At 36.8% G+C, this 13274-nt stretch overlaps 1 protein-coding gene across 1 annotated transcript; it reads right to left on the bottom strand.

Annotated features, from left to right (window-relative positions):
- Positions 1 to 151: 151 nt before the first annotated feature.
- LOC120335138 (serine/threonine-protein kinase 36-like) lies at positions 152 to 9224 on the bottom strand. Its single transcript, XM_078112877.1, has 6 exons — positions 8721 to 9224; positions 7492 to 8293; positions 6535 to 6752; positions 4694 to 6008; positions 4215 to 4406; positions 152 to 2179 (listed from the first exon to the last, which is right to left on the bottom strand). The coding sequence occupies exons 1-6, from the start codon at positions 9089 to 9091 to the stop codon at positions 1052 to 1054; spliced, it is 4026 nt and encodes a 1341-aa protein (XP_077969003.1). The 5' UTR covers positions 9092 to 9224; the 3' UTR covers positions 152 to 1051.
- Positions 9225 to 13274: the final 4050 nt, after the last annotated feature.

The following is a 13274-nucleotide window of genomic DNA, read 5'->3' as shown; positions in this document are numbered from 1 at the left end:
GCGGGATGTTAAACCTCCAAGATCTTCTACAAGTCCAACTCTCTCAAACGCTTAACCCCGGCTTCAGAAATATGTGCGCCACACATGACTTTTTATAAGCAGCACTGTACTGTTGTACCGGTTTGTTCACCTGTCTCGAATGTCAAGAATCTTTTTTATATAAAATAATATATATTAGCAACCAAATACATATCACAAATCAAATGTATTATAGTTTTACCAAAAATAGACATCTACTCAAAACAATCGATAAAAAGTATTAAAAACAGTGGGAAAAACAAATGCCCAGAACAACCACACAGTTGTATGACTAGTACTATACAAGTAAGTATAAAGGTAAAAAAAATCTCTGAAGTCAGATATTATGTAGCATGGGAATTAAGGAATATTTCAAAGATAATAAGGTGTCGTCATGCATTCTGGCTGGTATTGGAATCGGGGGCGTGGCCAGAAATTTTCTAAGGGGGGAGGTTCTGAAATTTCTATTCGCCAAGTTAGATCAAAACAGCTAGCGGGTCCGGCCGAACGCCGGAAAACGTGTGTTTTCATGAGTCTAAAAAACGTTTCAAGCTTCGAAAAATTGCTATGAATACAGGAAAACGTTTTTTTTTTTACATTTCAAAAGGGGGGGTTCAGACTCCTAAAACCACCCCCCTGGCTACTGGAGGACTGGATTGATATCACAGTATCTTTGGCTCCATCTTCGAAGTGTACTTTTTTACCTCTGCCAATGACAATGGAACGGTAATGCGATCAAAAACCATGAAATGAAGATTACATTGATCACACAAATTTATGTTGAAAATTTCAAATTATTATTAGAAATTAATGAAATATTAGAAAATTAAATATTTAGACGCAGTAATCACTAGAATTTCTGGTATCTCCGTCTCCAAAAAATGCAACAGTTGCATGGCTCCGCTGTGTGCCCCCGAATTTACAGAGTATGATGGACAACTCACGAAGTTTGATGGGAATCCCCATATGCAATGTTCTTTCTGTGAATGTGTAAAAGTTTCGATTTCAGTATTCAGTTCAGTTGCTGTTGCTACTAATCAATAAGTCTAAGCTCATGTATGAGTTTCTTGGCGTGATCTATCACAACCTTAGATTGTGAAGAATATGTTGAAGGTCTCGTTCTTGCCGAAACCATCCTTGGTGAAAACGCGTATCTCGCTGATGCAGGGAGAGTCGTACTTTGATTCTGTCCAGAGTTGGTAACGAATTCGACCAATTTTTCTTCAGCGTTTTGTTTCAGAAGATCTTTTTTTAACGAGACATGTGAGGCCGCAGTGCGAAGCGCAACAAATGCAGCTTGTTTGACGCACATTTGATTGTCCTGTAACGCAACATCAAGCAATCTTTTTAAAGCATGGCTATCTTGTATTGATTCTCTTAGTGACGAGCCCCAGTCGGACAAATTTCCTAAAGTGAAAGATACATTCGATCTGGTTTTCGGAGTCGCATCATTCAATAAATTAGTCAAAAGAGGAACTGCTTTTTCCAAATGTTTGCCAAGATCTTTGCTAACAGTTGAAGCTGTATTTCCATCTCCATTACTTTCTGTACATCCCATGTACGCAATATTACCGAATGCAAATGATGCGGACCTTCTGACCATGCCTTCGCTCACTGCGAGACATTGATGTAACGATTCAAATATATCAGATTTAATTTTCGATGGCAAATCTTGTATAATGCCTTGATTTTGTTTCCGAAGTAAATTCCCCAAAAGACTGCAAGACTTTGTGCGTACAGTAACATCAGTGGAACTCAAGCATGGAAGAATAGCAGGAGTGCTATCGGAGACGCAAGGCTTCAAAACAACGTCACTTACAGATTTTGCATTTTCTGGGGTCATTCTTGCTACGTGCCCCAATAAGGACAACAAATCGCAGGTAGTGATAGGCCTTGTTTCTTCATGAATCAGAATGGATGCCAAGCTCTTTGTTACATCCCCTCTAAGACAAGATGTAAACTCACCAAGGCATGGCTTGTGACTTAAAGCAAGTCGGCATATCAGTCCAATAGGGACATCGAGTCTAGCATACGGAACAGAACACTTGCATTGGTTCAAAACTATAGAAACAAGATTGACTTCGCAGAGACATTCGAATATTTGATGTAGGAACATTTCATTTGTGTCAATTGCAAATGGGAAGCAGAAACATCTCAGCACCTGAAATACCAATGGCGATAGTTAAAGTTTGGGCTAAAGATAGTGGTATTCAAGCACTTGTTGGGGAAGCTCGATCACCATTAATCAAAGTCCCGGACAAAATTATCATACTCAACTAGGCGCTGAGAATTAACTCAAGCGATTGACTCAACTTGACCCCGGGTTTAGGAACTTTAACCAATACCCCTTCATTTGTCAAATAAAAATCTGAAGTATAGAAAAGTGCATTTTGATGTAAATTCAGCACAGAAAACAGCACTTCAATATTAACCCTCTCCAGGAACGTGTAACACGTATGCAACAACATATTGTAAACTAGCCATGACCCACATTTTCTGCCGCAGAATGCTTTTTCTACTCAACGTACTACTGCGGAACTTAGTTGATTCGATGCAACTGCAATTTTGCGTTGCCGCCGCCTGATGACGCTGCAAGCGACTTCTGCAAGATGCGGTCTCCGGTACTCATGTCAGGCTGGTGGACCATGGTCATATCTCAAGCAACTATACCAATTAATATATGCCGAATTCGTAATATTTGTGCATGGAGCAAAAGAATAGTGTATACAGGAGCTTTACAAACTGATTGCAACCTCTAACGGTTTATGTGGTTTCACGAGGGGGTGGTTTAAAATTAGTATAGGTGCAACATCTTCCCTCAGAAGTGGATTTCGGTTGTTAAATTAGCTAAGATTCGTTTGTTCAGTTTCGTAAATTATGTTGACTTATTGAGCAGATAAAGTAGTTTGAGTTCCCTATGTCATATAAGGTACAATCAGGTATATTCGGATGTAGTATATGAGAATTTGCCGAGTAGGGAAAAATTTGGCTTCCGATAATTTTGTTGTAGACAGAAGATTTGGGAGGCGTGACATAAAGTATGCACTATCTAGTGATATGATTCAGATTTATAACCAAATAAAGTTGAGGTATATTAGCCATAAATACGTGGTTAGAATGATAGAGAAGTGTCTCAGACTCTCAGCAGAACAATTGCAAATATGCTAAAGGGTAGAATTTTTGCAGAAACTGCGTTGAATTAGCGCGTATTTCTAATGCCACACCTTCAGATAAAGAAGCAATTGAGACTTACAATTATGAATATGATGACGCTGATCTTGATAAAACACGTAACTTCCAGAATGATATTTTATGTAGCTAAGATTTTGAGCCTAAAAAGTCAGACCATTCCAGCATTTTGACTGCTGGAATTTATACGGACAGACAATAGCTATCTAAAAACGAATCTAGAGTTAAAATTTAGTCGTGTTTTGAAAGCCCGAGTGCGGCGTCGTTCACCCAGATAAACAGAAAAGCTAATTCAACGTTCTGGGGAGCACAGTAACTTTTGACAACACCATAAAGGTATTGCAATCCAGTCATAAACCAATGTATACTAATTGCTGAGCAAAACAATAAATGTATACACAAAAATGGAATTGGTCTAAACACAAATGCTCCAGAAAACTACCGCTGGCCGTGTTTTTATAGCGTCTTCCAGAGTGGGGACAGGGCCGATCGATAAATTTAAATGGAACTCTGAATTAAAAAAGAAGGCATACAAAAAATATCGAAATTGTAAATAAACACACAAATTGCCAACGATATTTCTGCTACCAAAAAATTTGGTTGCTTATTTTTCGCATCGTAGCGTAATCAAAATGACTTTCCCGCTAAGAACTCTATCTCCGATAAAAAACATAACAGCAAGTAAATGCAAAATTATTTCGATGTAAAAGCTAGATTTTCTACATTCTTGCATTTTAATATATATTGAAATTCAAAGTTTCAAAATAATTTTAAAGAAATAGGTAAATGAAAGCGTCAAGGGACAGACAACTCAATATTTTGACTTGAGAAACTACCTAGAGTGCAAAAACATGATCTATATTGACATTTATTTACATTTCAATGCGCCTTTTAATCATAACTAGTTTTGAATTGAGCCATGAAATAAGTTTCAAATCCCATTAATCAAACTTATATTGTCCGCATATTAAATATATCGCATATTAAAACCTAATGATCTTTATCACCTGTAATACAATATCAGTATGTATACTTCCATCTGAATCTTCATCCAACACAGGAGTCTTCACAGTAGGATTCAAATATTTTTTAAATTCTTCTCCCAATAACGCTAACAAGCAAAGAACCACTACTGAATCACTTGCAGAAAGAAGGGGAACACACTGGTATGGTTCAAGAGTGAACACTGCTAATGCAACCTGGAAAAAATGATAACAATATAATAGTTGTTCTAGTTAGTGAACTTTGGTTGGGTTGGGTCTCATAATTTAATTTCTCCAATATGCAGAGTTGTATTTCAAGAGAAAGATAATGCCTTTTTGATGGCTCTCTGGGAAGAATATATCTATCTTCTGCTGGCCAGGCGGGAGTCGTATACAACGCATTACTATTGTCTGTGACTCGACCATTTTCAATGTAATTCATAGCAGAAGAATTGTAAAGAAAACTCATTTTAATGTAAGTAAAAAGATGCTAAAGGCCTTACATGCAAAAAAGACAAGATTCCCTCGGGTGACAACAGCATTGGATCATAAACATCATGTTCACGTGCCGGATGATTCACAGGTCTCGCTGATGGAATCGTCTCTGTCTCAGCGCCGTCATTAAAATCAACACGAAGAGAATGAGCAAGCCTGTGCCAGAGTGCATTCCATGATCCACACTCCATGAATTCTTGGGCGGCCGGTTGGTCCCCACCCTCCGTTACTAACTGTTTTATCATGTCTACTACGCCATCCAGTAATCCACGATCGTACGATGGTAGAGTATCCACTTCTGTTAAATTTGCGACCGCCATGCTCACAGACGCGAAAAAATCTGATATATTGAGTTCGAATATCGCGCCAATGTTGCTCAATTCGTTAATCAACGTCGCAGCTGCTAGAATGTGAGTAGGAACTTCAGATTCTATAAAAATCGTAGCGAAAAGCGACAAATACTCTTTAAGAAGTTCTAATAGAGTATCTGGATGGGCTTGGACAAGAACACTCAATAAGTTTAACGTTATTTCAAAACCTTGTTTCAATGCAGCATCACCAATCTCAAATCTTCCTTGCATGAGACGTAAAAGCTGGTCCAAATTCTGCGGAGTGGAAAACGAGCGGCAGACATCATGGCTGGATTGACAGCACGAATAAATAATTTTTAAAATATTTATCGCTGTAGATGGGTCCGAAATACCAACAAAGATGTTGTCTATAGCGCTGCGGTCTGACTGTACAATCTGTGCTAGTTGTGTCGCACCCACTCGCTTATAATTCCTTGTTAAAAAGCCAACAACAGGGGAATAAACACATGCAGCAAGAGCACTCATGTATAAAGCTTGAATTTCATGCGCTCTTTTGGAGGAGGTATCTCCCTCAGTCATGTGAGATTCAATCTGCTGTTTCCATCTCATATACTCACTAGCTCCCTCTGAGACAATTTTGAGGAGTCCACTCTCCACAATATGAGAATATACTTTCTCACAGACAAATTTTGTTTGCCCATGGTCACAACTTTCGCAAATAAACACGAGGCAAAGTAGAGCTTGATCTTCGACTCTATGGTGGGGGTCAAGGGTCGGAGTAAGGACTGATTTTATCAGAGATACAATTTTAATGGCGGAATCTGCATACTTTTGTATACTCTCTCCATCAATATTTTTAATGTTGAAATCACTTGCTGCGTACGCTGTCAAGAGTGCGAGAATATCCGCGGCAAGTTGCGGGAACCAAAGCTGTTTACGTATACTGGAATTAGTCATCAATTTTGTTAAAAGTTGCACAATTCGATCAGGGATGTCGAGACTGTCACAGAATCTAAAAGAATATAATAACATTAGAAGTTGATATAATTTTCTGTTTTTTCCACTGAGTAAAAAGGTATAAAAATATGATCAAGCTGATTTTGTTGTAATCCATGCAAATAATACCTTTTACAGGTTCAAAAATGTAATTTTCATAAAATGTTATTCGAATATTTAGAGAATACCCTTTTCTACCCTCAAACTTTCATGATTCGTGCCCTTTTCCTTTCCTTATTAATAGAAACAATATTGCTTTAGAAGTATCTATCAGTTATTTTCTTGGTCATGTTTTAATAATAAGAGAGTCAACCAATGAAAATAAAAGTTACAGTTTGAAAGTAAAAGCATTACACTCAATTTACTAATGTAGCCATTGCGAATTGCTACCTAGAGCATGGTACCTTTGGCTGTAGCCAATGAAAGCCTTAGTCTGTGGTCCCCCATATCCCCCCCCCTCCCGAACTCTTCAGGAGTGCCCCCATACTCGAACTCTTCAGGAGTTCACTACTCATCACACAAGATAAAACTAAATCGAATACCTGTACAATACTTCAGCGTCACATTTAGTTGTTAATAAATTTGTTATCACTCTGATTGGTGACCTAAGTTGAGAGGCTGCTTTCAAATCAGCTGACAAAATCTTTTCTTCTGCTGAAGTCATTTGATCAAGTATTTTCTTCCGGAATTCTTTGTCACTGAGGAGAGTCATTGGAGTTGTAAGCTGCATGTTGTCAGGATTAGTAGCGTCAATAATTTCCTGAACAAAAAAAATAATTTTGATACATAAATAACAAAGCATACAGCCTAAAAGTTTGTTATATATAAATAAATCTAAAATAGACAGTTCTGAAAAATACAAAATGGAACCAACATGGAACAAGTGTAAAAACGAGAATATTGGTCGGAGACCGAGAACCTATCGATCGAAACTGCGGTTTCGATTCATGACTCTATAGTGACACCATGTGTCCCATCACTAATTAATCAATAACTCGCTAATTATATGACATAATTCATCCAAAATCGATGGGCTTCTGGTCCGAAATATGATGAATGCACATGCAAAATTTGAAGCAGATTCAACCTCGCTTTCGTGAGATATCGTGTGAATATAACAGACAGACAAATACATATCAACATACTTAACGATCTTAAGATCGATACGTAACAAGCTCAAACAGAGAGTTGGGTGTGGGCAGTGGACACAATTGCTGAACATTGTTGGCATTGAAGCTACTGGGTTCAAAGGTCATGCCCAACACATCAAGGTGTGATAAATTGGGAGAAGATTCGAAAATATTGTAGCTTCCTATATTCCAGATTTGGGAGCTGAAGTCTTAGCTGAAATTGTCGTAAATCCAGAGTCACAGCAGATTCTTTCAATGACTAAGAGTTCAAGTACAAGGAAATTTAGTCGTTGCACAACGGCACCCATTGTATTACATCTTCCCTTTTTTGAAATACGATTTAGAGAAAAAAGATTTTAAAAAACAAACCTGCCAATCATCATCAGAGTCATTTATACCATCATCTTCATCCAGTGTGACATCTTGCATGCTCATGGCTGATTTTGACGCCGATCTTTCAGTCTTTTTCAAGTTGTTACTTGATTTATTCCCTAAAGATGACTTTTGAGAGGTCTTGGATGACTGAAGATTTGCACTTCTCTCCATTTTCGATTTTGAAGTTGAGCTATTGAGCGCTTTTGTATTCTTATTATTTTCTTCGTTCTTTTTGCTCGCTGCTGCCATCTTTTGTCGAGCTTTTTTCAGAATTTTAGACCCACCACCTTTCGAACTGAGTTCTTTTGCCATCTTTTCTTTTGCCGTAAGCATTTCTTGTGTCGGAGTGATTGTAAGAGGTATATTTGTATCAGGATCTTCTTCAATGATGCAAATTTTACCTCGTACAAATGGATGTTTTAGTAAATAAGGCCAGGTTAATCTTTTATTTGGATCTTTAGTTAAAAGCCCTCGTAGAAAAGTACGAAAATCATCACTCATTGACTTTGGCCACTTGATGTCATCCTTGATAATCAAGCTAACAAGTTGAAAAATACTGTTTGTATAAAACGGAGGTTTCCCGACAAAAAGTTCGTACAAAATACAACCAAGAGACCATAAGTCAGCATTGTGATCGTAAGGTTTTTCTTCGACTAATTCCGGGGACATATACAACGGTGTGCCTTTGATGGAAGTTAATACAAGTGTATTGATGCTCATTGCTCTGGCAAAACCGAAGTCGCATAACTTAACGACGCCTCCTTTTCCAATCAATACATTTTGTGGCTTCATGTCTCTGCACACAGAAAAAAAATTGTGAATGAAGGATTTTCATATTTATCCCGGGGAGAGGAAAGTTGATAAGATGGCTTAATCATGTGATTGACTACTGCCTCTTGTCTGGTTTCCAGGCCATATTGAATATTATAATATCTTGTTTATTATTTGTTTCAGATGCATTGTTAAAGTAATTAACTCCTGGTTTGTGGGGTCTGAAATTTTGCATGTTTTATTGAAGAAATATCCAGATTCATATTTTCTGAATTTCACGATTGAAATTTCAAATACTATAGAATCGAGAGTGATACTTTCAAACTTTAAATATCTAATTTTGACGTCAATATTTAAGACACCACTTCAAGGATAAACAGGTAAAAAAATGTGTCCTGAAAAATATGTTTTTCAGAATCCAGAAGGTTGGATACAAATAAAATATAACTGACCTATGTAATATCCTATGAGAATGTAGATAATATAAAGCTGAAACAAGTTGGTGTGCTATACATCTGATTTGATCTTCTGGAAGTTTTCCGTCATCTTCAAGAATTTGAAATAGTTCACCTTCCGCAAATTCCGTCACCACTACGACATCTTTTTCTGTCTCAAAATGATCTAACAGTTCAATAATGTTGGGGTGTTTAAGACCAGACATGATAGTAATCTCCCTTCGGAGACTTTTCAGTTCTTTTTCTGCTCTTCCAGCTTTAGGAATGAATTTTAAAGCGACCGCATGACCAGTGTGTTTTCTCCTTCCTCTGAACACTTTACCGAAAGAACCCTCTCCAATCAGTTCGAGAACGTGAAATCTATCCATTTTAATGATTTATAAAGCTTCCAAATCAATAGAAATAGCAATACTCTCCTACAAAAACTCACATCTTCAAAAATAGTTGGACAGCAAGACTGAAAATCTAACAGCGGGAATTAAGTACAACGAATTTTTGTAACGTCACGTGACTTCAATAAACAAAATCAGAAATTAATGTTGCGTGAAGTGACAGGGAAAACGAGAATGTTATTTGGGTTAGGGCAGAATAATTTGTTTTATTGTAAGACCCTACAATTAAGAATAATATTTGAAGATGTTAATAAAAAATTGCCTAGGAAATAGGTAAATGTAATCTGTAAATGTGAATTTGATTGCAAGCTATCACACTTGTGATGAGACCACTACATTTTACAAGATTACACATTTTTTTCATTAACGTAATTTGTTTCGTAGTTGAAAAGAAAAAAATTTCCAGTGTCGGTAAAATATCAATACTTTCAACAACTATTTTCCAAAATAAATTATCGGTCCGCTTTTTGTCCAGGCCGGTATGTTAGTCCAGTGGTTCTTGAACTTTTTGAGCCACGCCCCCCTTTAAAAATTTTTACAAACTTCGCGTCCCCCCTCTTTTTGCTTTAAAAAAATGCTTTTGTGATGGACAGGTTGTTATATATTAAGATGGCGCTATTTGAGTGTTGTGAATGCGATGGCGAGTGTTGGTCTCATATAGCGTCATTGTTCAGATTGTTTAGGCATAAAACGCTTCGTAGTACAACATCGCCATTCACTGTCGTATGTATAAGGCCAAATAGTGGTTGGTCATCATACATTCTCGTTTTTCCGCTCAGTTTGCAATACCTGGTAGAGTCAAACTCATTATTAAGTAAAACTGAACAAGCAATAAACCTATTAGGCCGCGAGCCGAGGCCATTTATCTTTCAGTTTCGTAGCGCACATAAGGTAACTACCTGAAAATGATTTTAAAATGTTCTTTAGAAATTTAGTAACAAATATTGCCTTGTTCCCACTTCCAAAAGTTGCACGTTTTACAGAAAAGACGCTTTTACTACAATAAATATGTGTTACCATCTGTCCTATTTTCTCTGCTTTTCCGGTATCATGGGCCAATGAACGTAGACTTCTGCATGACGTAACAATTCAATTAGTCAGCTGTAGGCGGATCCCCAGTGGTCGGATGAATATCAGATGTACAACTACTGCTCGCTTTTGCGTTGAGTAGCCTTTCCATAGTTTTTCCAGTTATTATTAGTTCAGTTATTCTAAGGAGGTGTTGAAAAGTATAAGTAAGCTATTAAACACTTGTATATCCTTACCATAAATAGCAATTTTAGTTGAGGAGTAAGAGTTGCAGGGACAGGTCATATTGGTGAACTTGGCAAGAATACAAATCAAAACAAAATGTAATCGACATTTTTATGGTTGCGGATTACTGTGTTATTTTGGAGTAGCGGTGCTTTTATTTTATCAACGCAATTGCAAATTTAATTTATCACAATTAAATGAATAAAGCAACCATTTCAAATAGGTATATCGATCATGGATTAAATATTTTATTCAACAGAAAAACCATTACATATCCGTTGAAAAAGTCGGCTCTTTTAATGACTGGCGTAATCTCGACGACTGACTCAGGAGCCGTACCGCGGGGATTTCGTGTCGATGAATATGTATTTTTCATCTACTAATATACTTTGTATGAATTTTAATTGTACTAAATTAAATATACTTTCTGGGATATTATACCAATCTTTTTAATGACGACAACGAATTCGCATGAGTGCAATATATATATATAAAAACTAAATATAATCGGGCAGTTGATCACACTTAATTATGTCCGCGGATTGACGTGGTATTTTAGATAGGTAATAACTTTATTTTGTCGTCAGTCGCCGCAACCGCGAGTTACCTCGAACACAAATGATTCAAAATAGAGAGACATTTTGAAGTATTGTAGTTATTACGAGACAGAAAAATTTAATATAACACGGAAAAGCCGGTATTTTTAACGAACGCGGAGACCGTTTCAGGAGCCGTTACATGTAAATTTTCGATTCCAGCATATCGGCCGCTGCAAAAATCCCTTGTTTCAGCTGGGCTGGGTGCGAAATTGGCCGTATTGAGGCTTTTAATTTTTCGTGTTCGGTTTTGGGTTTCGAAGTATGGTACGTTGAAAGCATACCAACTATGAACATATGCTTATTGGGAATGCATATATAATAGGCAGAAAACGTAGCTATAGCACAGAATATGAAGTCAAGTGCGGTTATTTCTAATTATAGCATGGGATTTAGGTACATATTTATCCAGGGGAAAGCAATGGCGATAAGAAGGCCTAAATGTATGGCGAACCACGGCTTCTCACAATCATAGTTTATAAGGTGCTACATGCGAATCCCCAGCGCTCTCTTATTTTAAATTACTCTGTCAGTCTGGGATATCTTAACATTAAAAACGAAGACAAAAATTCGAAGAATAGCAGGGAATCGGCTTTCCTCTCCACCTGGGTAAATATGTTAACCCCATTCTATATCAATGAAACAATGCCCCCACGTCCCCCTTTACATGGGTCGCATTCCGTTTGAGAAACTCTTTAATGCGAAACTTCTCCCACAAAAAAGCAGCACCGTCGTTTTACGGTTGCGCATTATGGTTTCGTCAAAACGATATTATTCTGTGTAATATCACTGCAGCGCAATTAACACCGTCAGACTTTTTTTTATCTTTACGACATGTTATCTTTTTTAGTTGGCGCTAATTATGATAAATAAGAATGCGTGATTGTTATTCAGTAACGCGCATGTAACTGTCGTTTAGGGCGTTCAAAATGAAAGAAGGGTTATAAGCTAATTTAAGAACATTCTCTTTTATTTTAATACAAATACAGGACGCATTAAAAGCAAAATAGAATTTATTAACATAAATTTACCACGAGTTACGTAAAATTTACCAACGGCTATCGCCAACAGGAAGAAACGATGAATGTGAGAATTTTTCGTTTTGTTCAATTTTTGCGCCACCATATTTTTCAATTTCTAATTTTGCGTAAATCGCGTCAACATCGTTTTTGTAAATTTAAAAAACGTTGAATCAGATAAGCAAGGCATGTGAATAAGGTATTCTATGCAAATTTCCCGAGATATTGTGGAGAAATGATATTTTGACCACGTAGAAATGCCATTATTGCTGATTTATTCACGTGTTAAGTATCAGTATTTGAAACCAAAGCTGAGTTACGTGAATACTCAACAATTTGCGGAGTTTTTTAATTATTATTTAATATGAAAGTAACACGGAAACGATATAAAATTAGAACATAAAAATGTCAACTATCAGCTCCACAAATATCGCATCCCGGGGTCAGTAAGGATAATATTGTTCGCTCAAAATTGGAACCGTGACTGTGATACAAATCCTACACATAAGATAAAAATCAGAATAAAATTAATTTTTGTTGTGAATGCATTCCTTAATAGTTGTCTTTAACATCTTCGCCGATATTCGTTAAAATATTCGAATAATTTTATATAAAAAAAATACGATTTTGCCCACCACTAATCACGACGCATGTAAATAATCATTGAATGGCAATAAAAAATCATCTTTATTAGCATTAAATTCCAAGTAAAAGTTCCACATTTCATGCATTCGATCGGCGCTACACGCGAGCGTGCTTTTGTATATATTCACCAAAACCGTCAGAGGCGAGCTACACGTAACTGTGGAATTTCGCTGTGAACGACGCATTGTTTTTAATTTATTACCCGACTTACGCCGTCATGAATTGAACTTTTGGTGCACTGTTTTTAAACCACCGTAATTCTCCTCGCCTCCCCCGTTGGAAAAATCCTGGCTGCGCCCCTTGTCCAAGTTCTATATCTCACTATTAACTACAAATATATAATAGCATCCAAATCAACAGTAAATATATATATGACTATATGAAGGATCGTTAAAATTAAATAATATATATGCAAAAATCATAATTGATAACAAAATGTATAAATTTTTTTTTTTAAATTCACAAGACATGAAAACGGCAAATTTTAAATTTCAATGGCAAGATATCCCAGAGTAATTTAAAGTTGAAATCAGTATTTTTAATAAGTAAACGAATAGCTTACAAAGTCCTGGCAGTCTGGGGGTTCATATGGAGCACAGAGCTATTTGGAGAGGCCGTGGTTCGCCATATATATTCAGGCTTGCC

This window comes from Styela clava, chromosome 1 (genome assembly GCF_964204865.1).
Source record: "Styela clava chromosome 1, kaStyClav1.hap1.2, whole genome shotgun sequence".
Lineage (NCBI taxonomy): Eukaryota > Metazoa > Chordata > Ascidiacea > Stolidobranchia > Styelidae > Styela > Styela clava.
This window is presented reverse-complemented; position numbering and strand designations above follow the sequence as displayed.

Coding starts and splice junctions, on each gene's coding strand:
- LOC120335138 (XM_078112877.1), bottom strand. CDS start 9,091: ATGGATAGATTTCACGTTCTCGAACTGATTGGAGAGGGTTCTTTCGGT. Junction 6,753..7,491: donor ACTCTGATGATGATTGGCAG/GTTTGTTTTTTA, acceptor TTTTTTGTTCAG/GAAATTATTGACGCTACTAA. Junction 6,009..6,534: donor GACGCTGAAGTATTGTACAG/GTATTCGATTTA, acceptor ATATTCTTTTAG/ATTCTGTGACAGTCTCGACA.